The sequence below is a fragment of the Nothobranchius furzeri genome, chromosome 1 (genome assembly GCF_043380555.1).
Source record: "Nothobranchius furzeri strain GRZ-AD chromosome 1, NfurGRZ-RIMD1, whole genome shotgun sequence".
Classification (NCBI taxonomy): Eukaryota; Metazoa; Chordata; class Actinopteri; order Cyprinodontiformes; family Nothobranchiidae; genus Nothobranchius; species Nothobranchius furzeri.
Window position 1 is genome coordinate 51,900,390 of NC_091741.1, and position 20,289 is coordinate 51,920,678.

General features: G+C 41.6%; 1 protein-coding gene across 1 annotated transcript; it reads left to right on the forward strand.

Annotated features, from left to right (window-relative positions):
• The first annotated feature begins 8,660 nt into the window (after positions 1-8,660).
• LOC139068402 (zinc finger CCHC domain-containing protein 12-like) lies at positions 8,661-12,611 on the forward strand. Its single transcript, XM_070549027.1, has 2 exons — positions 8,661-9,438; positions 9,535-12,611. The coding sequence occupies exon 2, from the start codon at positions 10,974-10,976 to the stop codon at positions 12,609-12,611; it is 1,638 nt and encodes a 545-aa protein (XP_070405128.1). The 5' UTR covers positions 8,661-9,438; positions 9,535-10,973.
• The last annotated feature ends 7,678 nt before the right edge of the window (positions 12,612-20,289 follow it).

The window sequence follows — 20,289 nt, forward strand, 5'->3', positions numbered from 1 at the left end:
GTTATACAGCGCAAAGCGGCATGAACAAGCAACAGAGGCAGCATGATCTTTAAGGGTCAGGTGTTCATCAAACACGACACCCAGATTTCGAACTGCCTTCGAAGGAGCCAGAGATAGGAAGTCATTTTGGATTGAGATATTGTGCTGTATGAATGGTTTTGCTGGGATGACAAGTAGTTCAGTTTTAGAGAGGTTGAGTTGGAGATGGTGGGATTCCATCCATTTTGATATGTCAGAGAGACAGTTTGATATTCATGCAGAGACAGTGTGGTCGTCTGGTGGAAATGACAGATAGAGCTGGGTCTCGTCTGCATAGCAGAATTAACTAGTTTGGTTAACTCAGGCAAAGAAACAGGAGCAAAGCTATCTAGGATGATGGGCCTGGTTGGAGTCGGGAGAGGCAGTAAGGCTAAAGGAGAGTTGCTAGATCTAACCTTATTGACTTTGTCCACAAAGAAAGACAGAAAGTTCTCACAGTCTGCAACAGAGTGGATGGAGGCTTTAGGAGAGGCAGGAGAGACAATGCTGCTGATGGTGTTAAACAGCACTTTGGGGTTCCCTTTGCTCTGGGACACCAGGCTGGCAAAATAGGACACCCTAGCGTCTCTGACTGCAGAGTTAAAGGATGTCAGAAGATCCTTTAGGTGCAGCAGATGGACGTGGAGACGGGTTTTCTTCCACAAACGCTCAATTTTTCTGCATTGGCGTTTCAGGCTGTGAAGGCTGTCATTAAACCAGGGAGTAGGGTTCACTGCAGGAACTGATCTGGTTCTGACAGGACAGATATTGTCCAGAATGGAGAGGCAGTGCTCGTTAAACAGAGAAGTTAAGTAATCTGGGTCATTATCAGAAGAACAGGGTGGATCAAAAGCAGCAGAAAAATTGCTAGCTGTGCTCTCATTAAGAAAACGAGAACTAACCATACGACGAGCAGAAGGTGGGGACACAGAAACTGACAAGTTAAAGAAAATGCAATGGTGATCTGAAATATAAACGTCCTCAGGACAAACACTGTCAGCATTTAGACTCAGGGTAAAAACAAGGTCTAGAGTGTGCCCCCTGGTGTGTTTGGGGCCAGAAAAATGCTGGGTAAAGCTGAAGGAGTCCATAAAGCTGGAGATATTCATGGCAAAGTGATCAGAGGGTTCATAAACGTGGATGTTAAAGTCACCAACAATCACCAGTCTGGACAGCTTCACAGTGGAGGATAGAAAGTCACTAAACTCCTGAAGGAAAAAACTGTTTGGACCAGGTGGACGATAGGCCTTTTTAAAACACAGCTGTTTAAAACCTTTTTTGTGTTTTGAAAATAACCATGAATGAAATTAGAAACTAAACACAGTAAGAACACACCAAAGATGTTTAAAGAAAAATACGGACAACAAGGAACAAAGGACTTCCGCCGTTTGGCTGAGGATGTTTTACAGTCGGCAAACGAAACGTACGTCAGCAAGGTAAAGAAAACCCTTTCCTGTGTTTTAAAAAGAACCAAATATGGAATGCTGCAAAGATATTTATGTAAACAAGCCTGCTAGCTGTTCCATTCAACATTAATGCAACAATAATGCAAATATCAGTAGGCAGGACGTGAATGCAGGATAACATGACTTAGTCTGAATATTGGAACAGTTCACCCAACTGTGGTGTATGCCTTTTGATCATTGCTCCCCACAAAACAAGGCTAACTTGGCACCAAAGGCTTCCGCCATATTGTGTTCCTGCATATTGTTTTCACAGAGTGGCAACATGAACTCATCAAAGATAATGTCAGATATGGGCTTGCAATGTGATGCCACCATCAAACAGCAAACTACATGTTCTTTTTAGCTTTCTTTGGGAGCTGATGAGATTGTTAGCAAATCTGCATCCAAAAGCTAACAAATATGTTGATTTTGAAATAGTGGAGTCAAATTATAATTACTTCAGCATCAAGACCATTAATTAAGAAGTTTAATTACAGATAGATTTGTTTTTCATGCATTTTGAAGTAAAAGTGTTAGCTAGCATGAATGATGCTGGTTGTTTTGTGAGGATTTCTTCTTTTTACTGTATTTTGCATAAGCTGGTGAAAACCAAAAGTTCACTTCAATGAGGCATTTTGTGATTTTTTTCACTATCTCTCTTAATACAGGGGTGCTATTTTAGTTTTTCAGTTTTTTTTTTTTTTTTTTTTTTTTTTTTTTTTTTTTTTTTTTTTTTACTTCCAGATTTGATCAAAGCTAACATTTGCCTTGTTGGATGTTGGTTTGGTTTCTTTTGTAAATTTCTGGGACGTGTTAGTTCTTGTCTTAAGAAGTGAGGAATTGCCTGGTGTGTGATGTGAAAATAAGTTTAGTTCGTGTTTATACGATCATGCAATCCAAAAGAAGAACCAATGAAACCGTGGAAGGTGTTGGGTACATTCTTAATTTCATTAAATGACTATTTATTATACCTGCCATCTCTATAGCTTATTTTAAATACAGTACATCTGACACTTTTAAGCATATGGAAACTATTCAATTATTATCACAGAGATAATCAGCATCTGTTTTTTTCTGCACTGTAGTAGGTACTCAGGGGCCGATCTAGAAAAATGTAAATGGGGACGAAGGAGGGGCAAAAGGTCCAGAGGTCTCATTTATCAAACATTGCATAGAATCCTTACTAAAACCGTACTTAAGCTCAGCTAAAAAATTTACTCACGCCAAGTAGGTTTGTGATCCATCAAACATGGAGTACACACAGCTGCACGCAATCGCCGCTTCATAAATTTGACACTAACAAGAATGTTTCTCAGCTGCATTTTAGTCACATCCCGCCCTCACCACGCCCACCTACTGCCATAAATAGTCAATGCAAAGTGTCTTGTGGATCTCATGCATACACATAAGCCGGCTGTTGCAGCGCTCCGCCAATGACATGGCGACCGTAGATCAAGGCAGATCAAGGAAGCACTATTTCACAGAAGCAGAAATTGAGGTACCTGTGGGTGAGGTGGAGAAATGAAAGGAAGTGCTTTTGCAAAACAAATAAGAGAAAATCCACGGAGTGGCACAGCGTTGCTGAAGCCGTTAATGCTGAGTTCTTCAGAGAGATCTGTGGCGGATATAAAAAAAAATGGTCCAATCAGGTTTCAATCCCCAGATTCCCAGGTGAAAGTCACGTGTGCTAACCAGTCAGACAAACAGAGATCTCCTTGTACAAGTAGCCAGGGCGCATGATCAATCGGGTCACATTGACAGGACACACACTGTCACAGACGCATGACATTCCGTCTCAATCTGTCCCCCTGCTGATATTCTGCATTCTGTATTCTGCACTTCAGGCTGTGTGTGTGTGTGTGTGTGTGTGTGTGTGTGTGTGTGTGTGTGTGTGTGTGTGTGTGTGTGGTTGTGTGAGTGTGAGTGTGTAAAAACAAAGCAGTACGAGTGATAATGCTGCAGGATTTCATAATTTTATCCTTCTCAGCAGCAGCACTGCAGGTGCTCTCCATGTCCAAAATGTGCGTGAGCCAGGTCTTTAGTCAACTTAAAGTTGTGCACATTTTTCTGCTAAGTTTTCTTACATAAATCGCAAAGTTTGCGTGGAAAGATACTTACGCAGTTTTCTGACCCCGTTTTGTGCATAAGCAAGTGATAAATGAGGCCCCAGGTCTGTTGGCATTGCTTGACCTCCTCAGTATTATCTGAAAAACCCTCTTTTATGTATTTTTTTTTTATTTTTTCAAAGACAATTTTAGGTAAAAAGGAGAAACACCATACCACATCAGTTTATTAATAAAGCACATTGAAAAATAGCATGGCAGCTAACCAAAGTGCTGTACAGGAGAGACTCAAACACAACAAGGCAAGGCAAGGCAAGGCAGCTTTATTTATATAGCACATTTCATACACAGAGGCAAATCATTGTGCTTTCCTTTAGCAAGAACATTAAAATTAACATGACAGAAAATACAAAAAGAAACTAAATTAAAGTTAAAGGGTGAGCAAATACAGTGCAGAAGGTACAGCATAAGAACATTTATTCAAAGGTTGATGAAAACATGAAGGTTTTTAATTTTCATTTGAAAGTTACTAAAGATGAGGCACATTTGAGGTCATGAGGATGCTGATTCCATCTGTGAGCAGCATAGTAGCTAAAAGCAGCTTCATCCTGTTTGGTTCAGACCCGAGGTTCTACCAGCTGACCGCTTCCTAAGGATCTCAGAGCCCTGCTGGGCATATATACCTGAAGGAGATCTGACATGTATTCTGGCCCAATGCCATTGAGTGACGTATAAACTATTAGAAGTACTTTGAAATTGATTCTGTAGTTTACTTGTAATGAGTGTAGAGATCTAAGAGCAGGAGTGATGTGCTCAGTTCTCTTGGTTTTGTTTTGACCCTAGCAGCAGCATTCTGAATGAGCTGCAGTTGCTTCACAGCTTTTTTGGGAAGACCAGTCAAAAGACCAGGGCAATAGTCCAGCCTGCTGTAGATGAATGTGTGAATGAGTTCCTCTAGGTCTTGTCTGGACATGAGAACCCTGAGTTGTGCTATCTGATACAGATGATAAAACGCTGATCTAGTTATAGCCTTAATGTGACCATTGAAGCTCAGGTCGGAATCACTTATGATACCAAGATTTCTAACTTGGGTCTTGGGTCATCTGCATAACTATGAGAGGCAATATTGTTATAGTTTATGACCTGACCCAGGGGGAGCATGTAGAGATTGAAGAGCAGTGGTCTAAGAATTGAGCCTTGGGGGACCCCACATGTCATGGTGATCTGCTTTGATTTGTGATCACCAATAGAAACAACATAACTCCTGTCTCCAACTTAAGATTGGAACCAACTATGGACTTTTCCCGAAAGTCTCACCCAGTTTATGAGCCTATCTAGAAGGATGTTGTGGTCCACAGCATCAAAAGCTGCACTGAGATCGAGCATCACCAGGACAGATGTTTTGCCTGAATCTTTATTTAGACGAATATCATTAAATACCTTAATCGGTGCTGTTTCAGTGCTGTGGTGTTGTCTAAAGCCTGACTGGAAACTATCTAGCAGGTTGCTTGTCTCTAAAAATTTGTTCAGCTGGATCATAACAGCTTTTTCAATAATTTTCCCAATAAAAGGGAGAATACAGATTGGTCTGTAGTTATTCATCGCTTAGGAATCTATTTTCCTTTTCTTTAGATGAGGTTTAACATCAGCAGTTTTCAATGATGTCGGAAAAATACCTGACATTAAGAAACAGTTAACAGTTTTCAGTACATCCGCTCTTAAGCACCTAAAAACATGTTTGAAGAAGTTAGTTGCCAGAGATAAGTTTGACCTTTTTGGGTGCAATGGTGTCAAGGACTTCAAGATTTTTTCAGTTGAAGTGATTTAGAAGTGAATCAGCACAGCTGGTTGTCAGACTTGTTGACGTATTCATGCGTTCTATAAAGACCGATGCAGTGTGATCACCCAGATACCATTTTTTGAGAACAACTGAGGTGTAATGTGTAGCAGGTGAAACGATACCAGAAAAAAACACAGAAATGGTGAGATAAACCCACATCCTTAACAACAGTGTTCAACACATCCACGTCTTTTGTTATGATTAAGTCGAGAGTTCCTCCCAGATCGTGGATTTGATTATGGACATTTTGTTGAAGCACCCCAAGAAATTGTTCTGCAGATTTTTCATTAGCATCATCAACATGAATATGATCGTGCATTGGAGTAAAAAAACAACAACATGGGGAGTAAAATATAAAGCTGAAAAACTTATAACACACATAAAAGCAGCGCATAAAAGCAAGGCATAAAATTACAATAAAAGGTAACTAACCATAAAACAAGAAAAAGCACAAAGATAAGAGATAAAGGAGAAACAAGTAAAAACTAACTGAGCAACGTTAGTGGGTTGAAATGTACAGAGGAATGTCACAAGCTGCCGCAAATATTCCACAAAATAATTACATAAATAATAAAACACAGTGAACAAATTCAGAATAAGAACTTAAATTACTGTCCAGGACTCATTTCAGCCATAAATTTTAAGGCACATTTTGACATATGACACCCAGAGGGGTCAAGGCTCAAGGCTCCAACAGGGAAGCATTTTCCCCCCCCACCACCACCCCGACCCCACCCACCCACCCACCCCCACCCCCGTCCTGCCCCACTGTAGATCTGCCCCTGACTTGTGGCCACCAATTCTCTTCTCCTTAAGGTCATACTCAGCAGGGGTTTGGGGACACAGTGTGGCAAGCTTATGCTGATGTATTAAATCTTTGGACAACATAGCAAGACTCACACAGACATAATGTCCCAGAAGTCTACTTTTAGGGGAAGAAGCAGAGTGGAAGGAAATCAAGAGATTGGAAATTGGTCTTTGATCGACCTGCAAAGGATCAGATAGCGTGAAGGCTCGACAACGTCTCGTCTAATCTACGCCAATTATGAAGCACTCACTTTAAAGCTCAGTGACAGAGATAGGAGTCAAATCCCTCATTTGTAGACTGTGTGTGTTTAATGAGCAATGTACTAATCAGCTCTGTTGATCACAGAATGAAAAGCCATTCTGTGGAAATGCACGGTCGACTTTAAGAGAGTGTGTAGCATTTCTCACATTGACACAAACAGATTATCTGAGGCATAATTTTATTCCCCCGCTGGCACAATTAATGAATCCGACTTTTCAACGTTGCAGCTCAGTGGGACTGAACAGGTCGGGTTATTAAAAAGCCATCGCCGCTTCACTTGGTGATCTCTGGCAAAAGACTAAATTGGAATGGTAATGTATTATTGCCCTCAACTGCTAGAAATAATCAGCTTTGTTCACAGAGAAGCAAGTCTCCGTACCTTCTACGTGGAAGAAATAATCAAACGAAGAAATACCAACAAATTCTGCTCCTCTTTTTATTAACTTCTCTTTTGTGAAACACTTTATATTTGAAATCCTGTTTGATCAAATCATCCCACTCGTCTGCTTCGACTGGGACATGAAGGACATCTACTCCGAGTGTCTCGTCCTCGGTACTAGCCTCTTGTCTGTGATGTTGACAGGGAATAAATAAATTAAATGCCAACATCTTAGACGGTGATACTTACAGAGCCAGGAAGATGGAATCCACAGTGAGTCAGCAAGCTGACATGGATCATGTTTTTATGATTTTGTCCTCCATTCTTTTGAAGCCATCTGAAATCAAAGCTCAGGAATACTTGAATGATAACTCTGCAGTGAAATATTTACTGCTAATGCTGGTGCAGTGATGGCCTTCAATATAATGAAGCAAAGGGTGTAAAGACAGAAAAATTGAGCTGAAACTCAATTGTCTGTTGGCTGCCTGAACATGACTTAAATGAACTTGTTGCCTGGAGTGTCCTGTGTTCTTCTAATGCAGTGCTGTAAAAAGGTTTGGGCCCCCCTTACAGACTTCTTTTTTTTTTTTTTTTTTTTGTTTTGTTGTAACACTTAACCCCCTAACGCCTGAAATATAAATTTAAAAGAAACTGTTTATTCCATAGGCTGCGCAGTGGTGCAGTGGTTAGAGCTGTTGCCTTTCAGCAAGAAGGTCCTGGGTTCGATTCCCGGCCTGGGATCTTTCTGCATGGAGTTTGCATGTTCTCCCTGTGCATGCATGGGTTCTCTCCGGGTACTCCGGCTTCCTCCCACAGTCCAAAAACATGACTGTTAGGTTGATTGGTCTGTTAAAAGTGTCCTTAGGTGAGTGTGTGTGTGTGTGTGTGTGTGTGTGTGTGTGTGTGTGTGATTGTTTGTCCTGTGTGTGGATGTTTATTCCATCCATTCATTTTCTTCCTCTTAGTCAGAGTCGGGTTGCAGTGACAGCAGCCGAGAGGTCCTGACTTCCCTCTCCCCAGCCACTTGGGCCAGCTTCTCCAGGGAATCCAAAGGTGTCCCTGGCCAGCCAAGGGACATAGTCCCTCCAACGTGTCCTGGGTCGTCCCTTGGGTCTCCTCCTGGCTGGATGTGCCCGGAAATCCTCGCCAGGGAGGCATCCTAACTAAATGCCCGAGCCACCTCAACTGGCTTCTCTCATTGTGGAGAAGCAACGGATCTACTCTGAGCCCCTCCCAGATGACTGAGCTTCTTACCCTATCTCTAAGGGAGAGCCCAGCAACCCTGTGGAGAAAACTCATTTCAGCCGCTTGTATCCACGATCTCGTTCTTTCAGTCACTACCCAAAGCTCATGACCATAGGTGAGGGTAGGAACGTAGATCCGCCTGTGAATTGAGATCTTTGCCTTCCGGCTCAGTTCTCTCTTCACCACGACAGACCGGTTGTCACAATGGGTGTAGCTAACCTCTCTGAGTTTTCCTGTTTGCAGGTGGGCGCGCCCGGAGAGCAGCTGCTGCGAATTCCCTCATCAGCTTGCAGGGGATTTAAGGAGCGGTGTGACAACTCACCAGTGCCGGATGATTACTCACATTGGGTACTCTCATCATCTGCCTGTTACCAGCTCGTCAACCTGCACTCTCACCTGTTACTACAAGGAGCCTCTGGATCTCCTGTCCACCAGCCACACTGCTTCTCTTTGGCCGGCCGCTCTCCTGCGCTCACCTGCCCGCTCTTGGAACCGGTGCTCAGCTCCCGGCCTCCTCCACCAGCTACCACTCAGACCTGACACGCCCTCCTCTCCGCGCTCCACTACCTTACTGGAATCCGTAAGCCTCCATTCTATCACACCTTCCCCGTTTGCTTTACATTTCTCATTCTTGTTCTCTGTCTCAGAACGCTGCCAGAACCGTCCCCCTCCGACGTCTCCCCAGCCTCATCAAACTCAATAAATTATATATTATTTTACTCACCTTGTCTCTTCGTGATTCTGCATGGTCAAAAGACTCGATCACAACATGACACCGGTACAACGCAGACGCAGCACCAAACAATTTATCGTCTAATGTTAATAAAACAACTTCCCAGATGTAACCCAGAAGCTAGAACCTTAATGAGGTATTAACTAATTGGCTTACTAATATGATCCATCCTCAATTTAGATAAAATATAAAATATAAATTAAGGAAATTAACAATACTAATTAATAGATATCTAATTAACTAATAGATAATTTCATAATGAATTATTGGAAGGGTGAATAACTAAAATAACGAGTTTAATATTAAACATCGGTTAAAACAAGAATCTTGAACATCACTAACAGAAACAGAAGAGGAAAGCTGTATACTATTGGTCCAGGTGGGAATCTGAAATTTCATTGGCTGAGAGAAATAAGTCCCGCCTCCGCGAAATAAAACCGTGCGACGCAGCTGAGCGAGAGGAGAGACAAACGGCTGTGCAGCACGCAGATACAGAAAGCAAAGACTGAGCGGTTAGAGAGAGAGAGAGAGAGAAAAAAAAACAACGGTCGAGGCCGTGAAGAACCCTGATTTGGGTGCCGCATAGATAGAGGGAGAGGCGGACTTGACTCCTTCTAATAAGAGCTAGGAACTTGGAACCAACGCGGTGAGTAAAGAAAAAAGAAGAGAAAAAGCTAACGATGCAACTTAAAAAAAAAAAAGGAAACTTAAATAGCTTATCAAATTAATTCCATTCTTATAGATTTGTGTGGAGACGACAGAGTGAACCAATCCTCTGTAGGAGGGAACCGTTGGAGCGCGTTGGTGAGTGAATGAGATTAAATTCAGTAAATTATTAAATTCAAAAAGCTAATTACAGCAACCGAGGTGACAGCAGTGGGCTGCTAGACGTTAGATCCCAGGAGTTAACATCTCAAACTACCAGTTAACGGTGGTAGGGCATATAGGAGTTAACGGCTCAAACCGCCAGTTAATGGTGGTACGGCCTAGATGTACAAGGTCCTCAGGGCCGTTATAGCTAACGCCATAGAATTAGCAATGCGTCCCTTAACCAAACATTTAATAATAATAAAAAATAGATAAATAAAAATAAATAAAAGCTAACTGATTAGGGAGGAATTATTTTACAAAGGTGGACCAAAGGACCAGAACTTATATTTTGTTGAATTTTGTTATAGAACATTTTATTTATTTATTTATTTATTTATTTATTGTGTTACAGATATACAAGGTGTCACAATGCTGTATAGAAACACAACTAAATGTATCCTTGTTGTCATGAATGTATTTCTTGTTGAATAGTGTAGAGTAATAGAATCTAACTGAGCCTATTGAGCTGAACAATTGTTGTCATATGTAATTATATTTCCAAAGCTACTGAGAATTATTTTAATAGACAATCAAATTGATGTTATGTTAGTTGAACTGTGAACCCAAACATGATTGGCTATGCCAATAGAGTGAAGCATTTGTTTAAGTCTGTAAGACTTTATGCTGTGATGTGACGAGAAGGGTCGATGCCAACTCGCTAACAGTCCTGTTGTTTACAGGCTGGGTTTTTTTTTTCCTTGGGTTTGATCCCGACTCCTATGATCACTCACTTGGAACGAGAACTGGATTTCTTCCTGACGAGGGAGATGGCGAGCCTTAACCACTGAACGAACCAGGACATCTCAAGTAACTGAAGAGCAGACTGCTCTCTTCTGTGAACAATCTCAACGGTGTGGTAGGAAAAAATCGCACCACCGGACTCTGACTTTCACCCCAAGCGTGGGGATTTGACTTGACGCCGGCTGACTTGTGACTCATATGATCAAATCTCATACCGACCATTTTACTATTGTCGATTGTTTTCATCTGTTTTTATGTGCTATCTTTATGTGTTATATCTCCCATTATTATTAAAATTTAGTATATAAACCGTTTCATGCTATACCCGTGACTCCAGTCATTCTTAAACAACCTCCAATTCTCCCCGAACCTAATTATTGGCCCATTTGTTTATTTTTTCTTTTAATTATCTTATTGTATCCTGTAATCCGGTTACATAAAACTTGGCGAGCCAGCCAGGAGAATTGTAGAGTTGTTACCTTAGCTAACCATTGACTGACATCATAAGAGTGCCTGGAGGTCACAGTGGTTTGCCATTTTGGCATTATTGGTACTTTTGAGTGTTTTAAAATGGAAGTTGTGAAAACAGAAAAGGTCAAAGTTTCAAATGCTGTTTTAATCAGTGGGTTAACTGATACAGACCTTGATAACGAAGTCTTTGGGTTTATGGAAGGATTCGGACCAGTTAACAGGCGCATTAAGTTACCAAACTGTGATCAGATTATTGTGGAGTTTCAACATGAAGCCACTGTTAAGGAATTAAAGAAACAATGTTTACCCTATGACAAACCTTGTACTAGGAACCCAGATGTTTTCTTTCATATTCAAGACCTAGCCAGCGCGTACAGTCTAGAAACTAGCACATCTGCCACTGATGCCTATCTGTCAGAGCTCAGGGACATAGCTGCGCGTAGCAATCAATCATTTAAAGACCTTCTAATGGAGGAACTGGCAAAAATTGGGGAAACTTTAGGAAGGGATACCCATGCATCTGAACCAGTCACTGAACCAGAGCCAATGCTCCATAGTGACCAAGTTACATATTCCCTGCCTTTAACACCAGAAGTTAACTATATGAACAACTCAAAGGACAATTGTCCACCTACAGAGACTGGAAAACAAAACCCTTGCATTCCACCAAATCTTTTAAACACACCTGAGGTTCAGCGAGTTATTGTGGAACACATTGTTAAAAGCAGTGAGGTTATCCCTCCGCCTACTTCACAATACAGACTAAAACCGTTCTCAGGGCGAGTTCCACACCCTTCTTTTGAAACTGACTATGATACTTGGCGTAGTAGTGTAGTGTTATGCATAAATGATCCTTCACTCACCAAGTCCCAAATTGTACGAAGAATCGTGGAGAGTCTGTCAGCCCCAGCAGCGAGCATCGTTAAAGCTCTTAGTCCAAAATCCGACCCGGAAACGTACCTTGAACATCTCGATTCAGCTTACGCAGCTGTCGAAGACGGCGACGAGCTCTTTGCTCGCTTCTTAAACACAAACCAGGACAGTGGTGAAAAACCTTCCGATTACTTTCAGAGGTTATACACCTTGTTAAACCTAGTTATTCAGAGGAATGGAATTTCCTCCAGTGACGCCGACCAGCAGCTGCTCAAGCAGTTTTGCAGAGGCTGTTGGGACAGCTCGCTGATTTCAAACCTGCAACTCGAACAAAAGAAAGACAACCCGCCTCATTTTACAGCACTTCTCCTCAAACTGCGCACTGAAGAAGACAAACAGGCTACTAAAGCAGCACGCATGAAACAACACTTAGGGGCACAACGAACTAGAGTGTATTCAAATGTGCAAACAACATGCTCTCAGAGTAAAAACACTTGTGAACTGGAAATAGATGATAACTGTGATGACTTACGCAAACAAATCGCTGAGCTCAGGAGCCAAATTGCACAGCTTAAGGTTAACAACACAGATAAAAAGGCAAAGAAAACTCAAAAAGAGTCAAAACCCCGTGTGGGGACTAAAATTCCAGATGAGCCCAAACAGATTCAGCAGATAACAGCAGTGGTGCCCAGACCAAAGCCTGGATACTGTTTTAAGTGCGGAGAAGATGGGCACATAGCTTCTAGCTGTAGCAACGAGCCAAATCCAGCACTAGTTGCAACTAAAAGACTTGCTCTTAGACAGAAGCAGCGCGAGTGGGAGATGTCAAAGCCAATTGCTCAGTCTCCTCCTTTAAACCGGTAGAAGCTCCTATCGTGGGACAGATAGGTGCTAAAGTAGAACCAAGTCCCTCTAAGGAAAGGACAGAGAGACTTTTTTGCAAGCCAGTTCATGCTCATTCAGTGCCAAAACTTCCCAAAAGATTAGTGGGTGGGCGATGCACAGCTACAGTCTCAGTTAACAGTGTTGAATGTAATTGTTTACTGGATTCAGGGTCCCAGGTAACCACCATTGCCAATTCTTTTTACCAAGAAAACTTACCTGACCTCTCAATTAAACCCATCAGTAATCTGTTAGAAGTCGAGGGCGCAAACGGTCAAGCAGTTCCTTATTTAGGATACATAGAGATAAGTGTCACATTTCCAAAAGAGCTCGATCAGTCTGGACTTGAGTTACCTACCCTTGCGTTAGTGGTTCCGGATATAAGCTCAAACTCTGATACACCACTACTCATTGGCACAAACACACTCGATCCTTTGTATGAGCAATTGTCTGCCAATAACTTACCTGATTCCAAGGCACTCTCTTATGGGTACCAACACGTGCTAAAAGCCTTAGCCGTCAGAAAAAAACAAAGCAAAGATGGACGAGTTGGTGTGGTGAAGCTTCGAGGGAGAACCCAAGAAGTTCTCCCTGCAAATAAAAAACTGTTACTAGAAGGGTTTATGCAACCCAGCCAAAACAAGCATGAGCCTTATGCACTCATTGAACAACCCACCAATGGTTCTCTACCAGGGGGTATAATTGTAGACTGTTGCCTCATTTCCTTACCTTCACATGGTCCATACAAAGTACCTGTTGTACTAAGAAACGAAACTAACCATGACATCACATTACCCACTAACTGTGTGATCGCTGAGTTAGTTAAAGCCGATCGTGTTATGCCATATCCAGAACCTGACAAAAGTGATCAGAAAGTACTTGCGGCGTGTAGTTCGCAGCAACAGACTTCACCTTCAAACCCTCCTCTCAGTTTTGACTTCGGTACTTCGCCCTTGTCCGAAGAATGGAAAGGGAGGATCACCAACAAACTTAACACTTACTCCGATGTGTTTTCGCACCACGATCTTGATTTTGGTCATACACAACAGATAAGACATCACATCAACTTAAAAGACGAGACCCCATTCAAACAGAAATCTCGGCCGATCCATCCACATGATTATGAAGCCGTGAGAAAACATTTGGAAGCCCTCTTGGAAACCGGTATAATAAGAGAGTCGGAGTCTCCATTTGCCTCACCAATAGTGGTAGTTCGGAAAAAGAATGGTGAGGTACGTCTATGTATAGACTATAGAAAGCTTAATCTGCAAACCATTCGCGACGCATATGCCCTGCCTAACTTGGAGGAGTCCTTTTCTGCTCTCGCTGGATCACAGTGGTTTTCTGTGATGGACCTCAAGTCAGGTTACTATCAAATAGAGATGTGTGAAAAGGATAAACCTAAAACTGCTTTTGTTTGCCCGTTTGGGTTTTATGAATTTAACCGTATGCCACAAGGAATAACAAATGCTCCAAGCACTTTCCAACGGGTTATGGAAAAGTGTATGAAGGACATTAATCTGAAGGAAGTGTTAGTTTTCCTAGACGACTTGATCGTCTTTTCCAACTCCTTGGAAGAACACGAAACCAGACTTTCTCACGTTCTTGAACGGCTTAGAGAATACGGACTCAAGCTATCACCAGATAAGTGTCGTTTTTTCCAGACATCTGTGCGTTATCTTGGACATATAGTATCTCGAGATGGCATAAAAACCGATCCAGATAAGGTGGAAGCACTCAAAACATGGCCGAAGCCTCAGACTTTGAAGGAACTCCAATCTTTCTTAGGATTTACCGGTTATTACCGACGCTTCGTTAAAGATTACTCAAATATTGTCAAGCCACTAACATCTCTCACGGCTGGTTATCCACCCAAACGGAAAAACTTTAAAACACCACCATGTAGATCAAAGTACTTGAACCCCAAAGAACCCTTTGGGAATCGTTGGAGCCAAGACTGTGAGAAGTCCTTTCAAACTATTATTGAAAAACTTACCACTTCGCCAGTTCTTGGCTACGCTGACGCAAAACTCCCATATCTAGTACACACAGATGCTAGTACGACCGGACTCGGTGCAGCGCTATACCAAGTGCAAAACGGTGTCACACAGGTAATCGCTTATGCAAGTCGCGGTTTAAGCTCTAGTTAAACTAGGTACCCTGCGCACAAGTTGGAGTTTCTAGCCTTAAAGTGGGCCATAACAGATAAGTTTCATGACTATTTGTATGGGAACACATTCACTGTCATTACTGATAATAATCCGTTAACTTACCTCTTAACAACGGCAAAACTCGATGCAACGAGCTATCGTTGGCTAGCTGCGTTGTCCACCTATAATTTTGACATCAGATACCGTGCAGGTACACAGAACGTTGACGCGGATGGCCTGTCTAGGAGGCTGCATGATAAACCTGAAGACAACTCAAAATTCACTGAGGAATGCCAACGACTAGATGAGTTCCGATCTCATCTTTTATCCTCTGTCAAAGAAGTCGAGCTTCAACTTCAAGCCGAAGCAGTGAAGGCAACATGCCAAAAGCACATGGTCTTGGATGAGACTGATTCTCCTTGTGGTTTAGTTCAGTCACTTGCCATGTCTGCAGCGGCCATTCCAGACCTATTCCAGTTGGAAGACAATAGTGACAGTTTCTTTGCTGTGCCCAAGTATAACCATGCTGACCTTGTCTCCTTGCAGAGGAAAGATCCAACCATTGGCCGAGTCATTCAGCTGCTTATGACTGACAATAAACCGCCAACTGATACTATTGCAGAACCCCCGGTGGTTCTTAACCTTTTGAGAGAGTGGAAACGGTTTGAGTTTCAAAATGATTTACTGTACCGGAGACGCCAATTAGGACCAGAGACATCATTGCAGTTAGTCTTGCCTGATTCATTACGTTCAACAGTCATGCAAAGCCTACATGATGATATGGGGCATCTTGGGGTTGAACGTACGACAGATCTCATTCGGTCCCGTTTTTACTGGCCAAGAATGGCTAGTGATATCGAAATCAAAGTTAAAACTTGCGAAAGATGTATCCGTCGGAAGGCCCTCCCTGACAAAGCTGCTCCAATGGTGAGTATTACCACCACCAGACCTATGGAGTTAGTTTGCATGGATTTTCTCTCCATAGAACCAGACAGTAAGAACACTAAAGATGTCTTAGTGATTACAGACCATTTTACAAAGTATGCAGTGTCCATCCCAACCAAAGATCAGAAAGCCACCACCGTCGCGAAGAACCTGTGGGAACATTTTTTAGTCCACTACGGGTTTCCTGAGCGTCTTCATAGTGATCAGGGACGGGATTTCGAATCACGTACAATCAAGGAACTTTGTTCTTTACTTGGTATCCGTAAAGTCAGAACGAGCCCTTATCACCCTCGTGGCAACCCCGTTGAACGGTACAATCGTACATTACTCAGCATGTTGGGAACTTTACAAGCCACTGAGAAACATCACTGGCGCGATTTTGTAAAACCACTTACTCACTCGTACAATTGTACAAAAAATGACGTGACGGGATACTCTCCCTACGAGCTAATGTTCGGTAGGCAGCCTCGGTTGCCTATAGATATTGCCTTTGGGTTACCGCATTTGAACAAGCCCTCTATAACTCATTCTCAGTATGTTAAAGAACTGAAGAGTCATCTGGAACAGAGTTATGACATTGTCATAAAAAACTCTCAAAAAACAGCGAGGAAGAACAAAGAACGGTTCGACAGAAACATTCGTGAGTCCACACTAGGTGTGGGAGATCGTGTTTTAGTCCGAAATCTTCGCTTAAGAGAAAAGCATAAATTAGCAGACAAATGGGAGCAAACAGTGTATATAGTTCTCAAACAGATGGAAAACTTGCCAGTATACACTGTAAAACCAGAGAACGGAGAAGGACCCAACAGAACACTCCACAGAGATCTTTTACTGCCTTGTGGTTTTCTCTCTTCATTAGAAAATGAAACAGAACGCGTTACGAAACCTAGCAGACCTCATACAAGACAGAGTTCAGCCTTAGAACCTGACCCAGATGAGCCACTTGATGAAGAGGTAGATGAGTTTTATTACTCTGATCTTCCACAAGTGCTAAACCGACCATCCTATCAAATAGAGGTCACCTTGCCAAATAGGGAACTCATAGCAGATTCAGGACCGGTAAATAATATTCAACAACAAAACACACTATCCTTACACACAGGGGATCGCAAGGAACCAACCTTAGCTGGTAATGAAAATGCTGAATTGTCCTTACTTGACAAAGGCATCAACACCGAAACATTCTTACCTGAAAGAGTGAAAGAAGCAGCAACATACTTACCTGAAAAAACGAAAAAAAAACGAAGTATACTTACCTGACGTAGAAACGGGGGATGAAACTAACACAAACCTACCTCAATTGGATGGTGTCCTAAAGTCGCAGCAACGTGATGTAAGTTTTGAACCCATCATACACGATCAGACACATACATCTGAAAAGACCAAAGTCTTAGAGAATAGCTCATCAGCTCTGTCGGAAACAGAGAGCTCACTTCGTCCTGTCTCAGTTGAGAATCAAACCGAAACGGATGAGCATGATACTGTGCAACCAGAGATGTATGTCAGGAGATCTGAACGAAGTAGTCAGCCTACTCAAAGACTAACTTACTCTCAATTGGGCAATCCACTAGTGACCGTAGTTAGGTCCCTTTTCCAAGGACTTAATAAAGCTTTTATTGACTCTCTTACTCAAGAAGTTGTGTACCCCGTAGAAACAATGCACAGGGACGTGCATGATATTTAATGGGGGAGGATGTAACCCAGAAGCTAGAACCTTAATGAGGTATTAACTAATTGGCTTACTAATATGATCCATCCTCAATTTAGATAAAATATAAAATATAAATTAAGGAAATTAACAATACTAATTAATAGATATCTAATTAACTAATAGATAATTTCATAATGAATTATTGGAAGGGTGAATAACTAAAATAACGAGTTTAATATTAAACATCGGTTAAAACAAGAATCTTGAACATCACTAACAGAAACAGAAGAGGAAAGCTGTATACTATTGGTCCAGGTGGGAATCTGAAATTTCATTGGCTGAGAGAAATAAGTCCCGCCTCCGCGAAATAAAACCGTGCGACGCAGCTGAGCGAGAGGAGAGACAAACGGCTGTGCAGCACGCAGATACAGAAAGCAAAGACTGAGCGGTTAGAGAGAGAGAGAGAGAGAAAAAAAAACAACGGTCGAGGCCGTGAAGAACCCTGATTTGGGTGCCGCATAGATAGAGGGAGAGGCGGACTTGACTCCTTCTAATAAGAGCTAGGAACTTGGAACCAACGCGGTGAGTAAAGAAAAAAGAAGAGAAAAAGCTAACGATGCAACTTAAAAAAAAAAAGGAAACTTAAATAGCTTATCAAATTAATTCCATTCTTATAGATTTGTGTGGAGACGACAGAGTGAACCAATCCTCTGTAGGAGGGAACCGTTGGAGCGCGTTGGTGAGTGAATGAGATTAAATTCAGTAAATTATTAAATTCAAAAAGCTAATTACAGCAACCGAGGTGACAGCAGTGGGCTGCTAGACGTTAGATCCCAGGAGTTAACATCTCAAACTACCAGTTAACGGTGGTAGGGCATATAGGAGTTAACGGCTCAAACCGCCAGTTAACGGCGGTAGGGCATATGGGATTCCCAGGAGTTAACGGCTCAAACCGCCAGTTAATGGTGGTACGGCCTAGATGTACAAGGTCCTCAGGGCCGTTATAGCTAACGCCATAGAATTAGCAATGCGTCCCTTAACCAAACATTTAATAATAAAAAAAAATAGATAAATAAAAATAAATAAAAGCTAACTGATTAGGGAGGAATTATTTTACAAAGGTGGACCAAAGGACCAGAACTTATATTTTGTTGAATTTTGTTATAGAACATTTTATTTATTTATTTATTTATTTATTTATTGTGTTACAGATATACAAGGTGTCACAATGCTGTATAGAAACACAACTAAATGTATCCTTGTTGTCATGAATGTATTTCTTGTTGAATAGTGTAGAGTAATAGAATCTAACTGAGCCTATTGAGCTGAACAATTGTTGTCATATGTAATTATATTTCCAAAGCTACTGAGAATTATTTTAATAGACAATCAAATTGATGTTATGTTAGTTGAACTGTGAACCCAAACATGATTGGCTATGCCAATAGAGTGAAGCATTTGTTTAAGTCTGTAAGACTTTATGCTGTGATGTGACGAGAAGGGTCGATGCCAACTCGCTAACAGTCCTGTTGTTTACAGGCTGGGTTTTTTTTTTTCCTTGGGTTTGATCCCGACTCCTATGATCACTCACTTGGAACGAGAACTGGATTTCTTCCTGACGAGGGAGATGGCGAGCCTTAACCACTGAACGAACCAGGACATCTCAAGTAACTGAAGAGCAGACTGCTCTCTTCTGTGAACAATCTCAACGGTGTGGTAGGAAAAAATCGCACCACCGGACTCTGACTTTCACCCCAAGCGTGGGGATTTGACTTGACGCCGGCTGACTTGTGACTCATATGATCAAATCTCATACCGACCATTTTACTATTGTCGATTGTTTTCATCTGTTTTTATGTGTTATCTTTATGTGTTATATCTCCCATTATTATTAAAATTTAGTATATAAACCGTTTCATGCTATACCCGTGACTCCAGTCATTCTTAAACAACCTCCAATTCTCCCCGAACCTAATTATTGGCCCATTTGTTTATTTTTTCTTTTAATTATCTTATTGTATCCTGTAATCCGGTTACACAAGGAAGTAATTTTTATTTAAAATGGCTTGAGCAATAGTGGGTGCTTAAAGATCTAAAATTCGCACTTAGTTTTTGAATTTACGATCACTTGACCTCATTAACATTAACATAGCATAACATTCTACCTCCTTTCAGTAAAAAAATAAGTAAATTATGATTATTCGTCACCAAAAACTGTGCGATGCCACCAACAACTAGTTTTATTATGTAATCACATAACATAACAGCAATAAACAATTAAAATTGGCCCTTGTGGATCCTCCGCTAGAGGACAGTAGACATCTTTAAGACTGAAAGTAGAAGGTTCATGATGAAAGTACTGATGCTAATACTTCTCTTGGATTAGGTGACCTACCCTGACTTCACACAGGAGACATCAGCGGTGTGAAACGGCAGTGGGACGGCTTACTCATGCGCTTCGCGGTGCATCAATCCACACCAGGAGGGGTCCAGCCGTAGAGCAGCTTCTCCGCCGTCATCCTCACTGGACTTGCGAGATCCTAAAATCCCTCGAGACAGTCTGACAAGCACAAGGAGTTAATGCTTCAGATCAACTTGAGAACATGATAAATAATTGAAGCATCTTTTAAAGCCACAGTTGCCATCAAGCATAGTGAATAGCTTTATTGGTGTGTTACATCAGGTATTACAGCAGAAAAGGTGCCTACAGCAGTTCAGAAAGGTAAGATAGTGTTGTTTTCCTTGATAGTTGACAGTATCTGGTGTGTCCGGATTTCCCTTTTCTCTTTGTTTTCTTAAAAAAACATTTTATTAATTTAGAAAAGAATATGTTTTTGCATCTAGAGAAGGCCACAAAATGTTTTTCCTCATAAAGCTGTTTTGTATGAAAAGCTTCTTCGCTTCCAACTAAGAT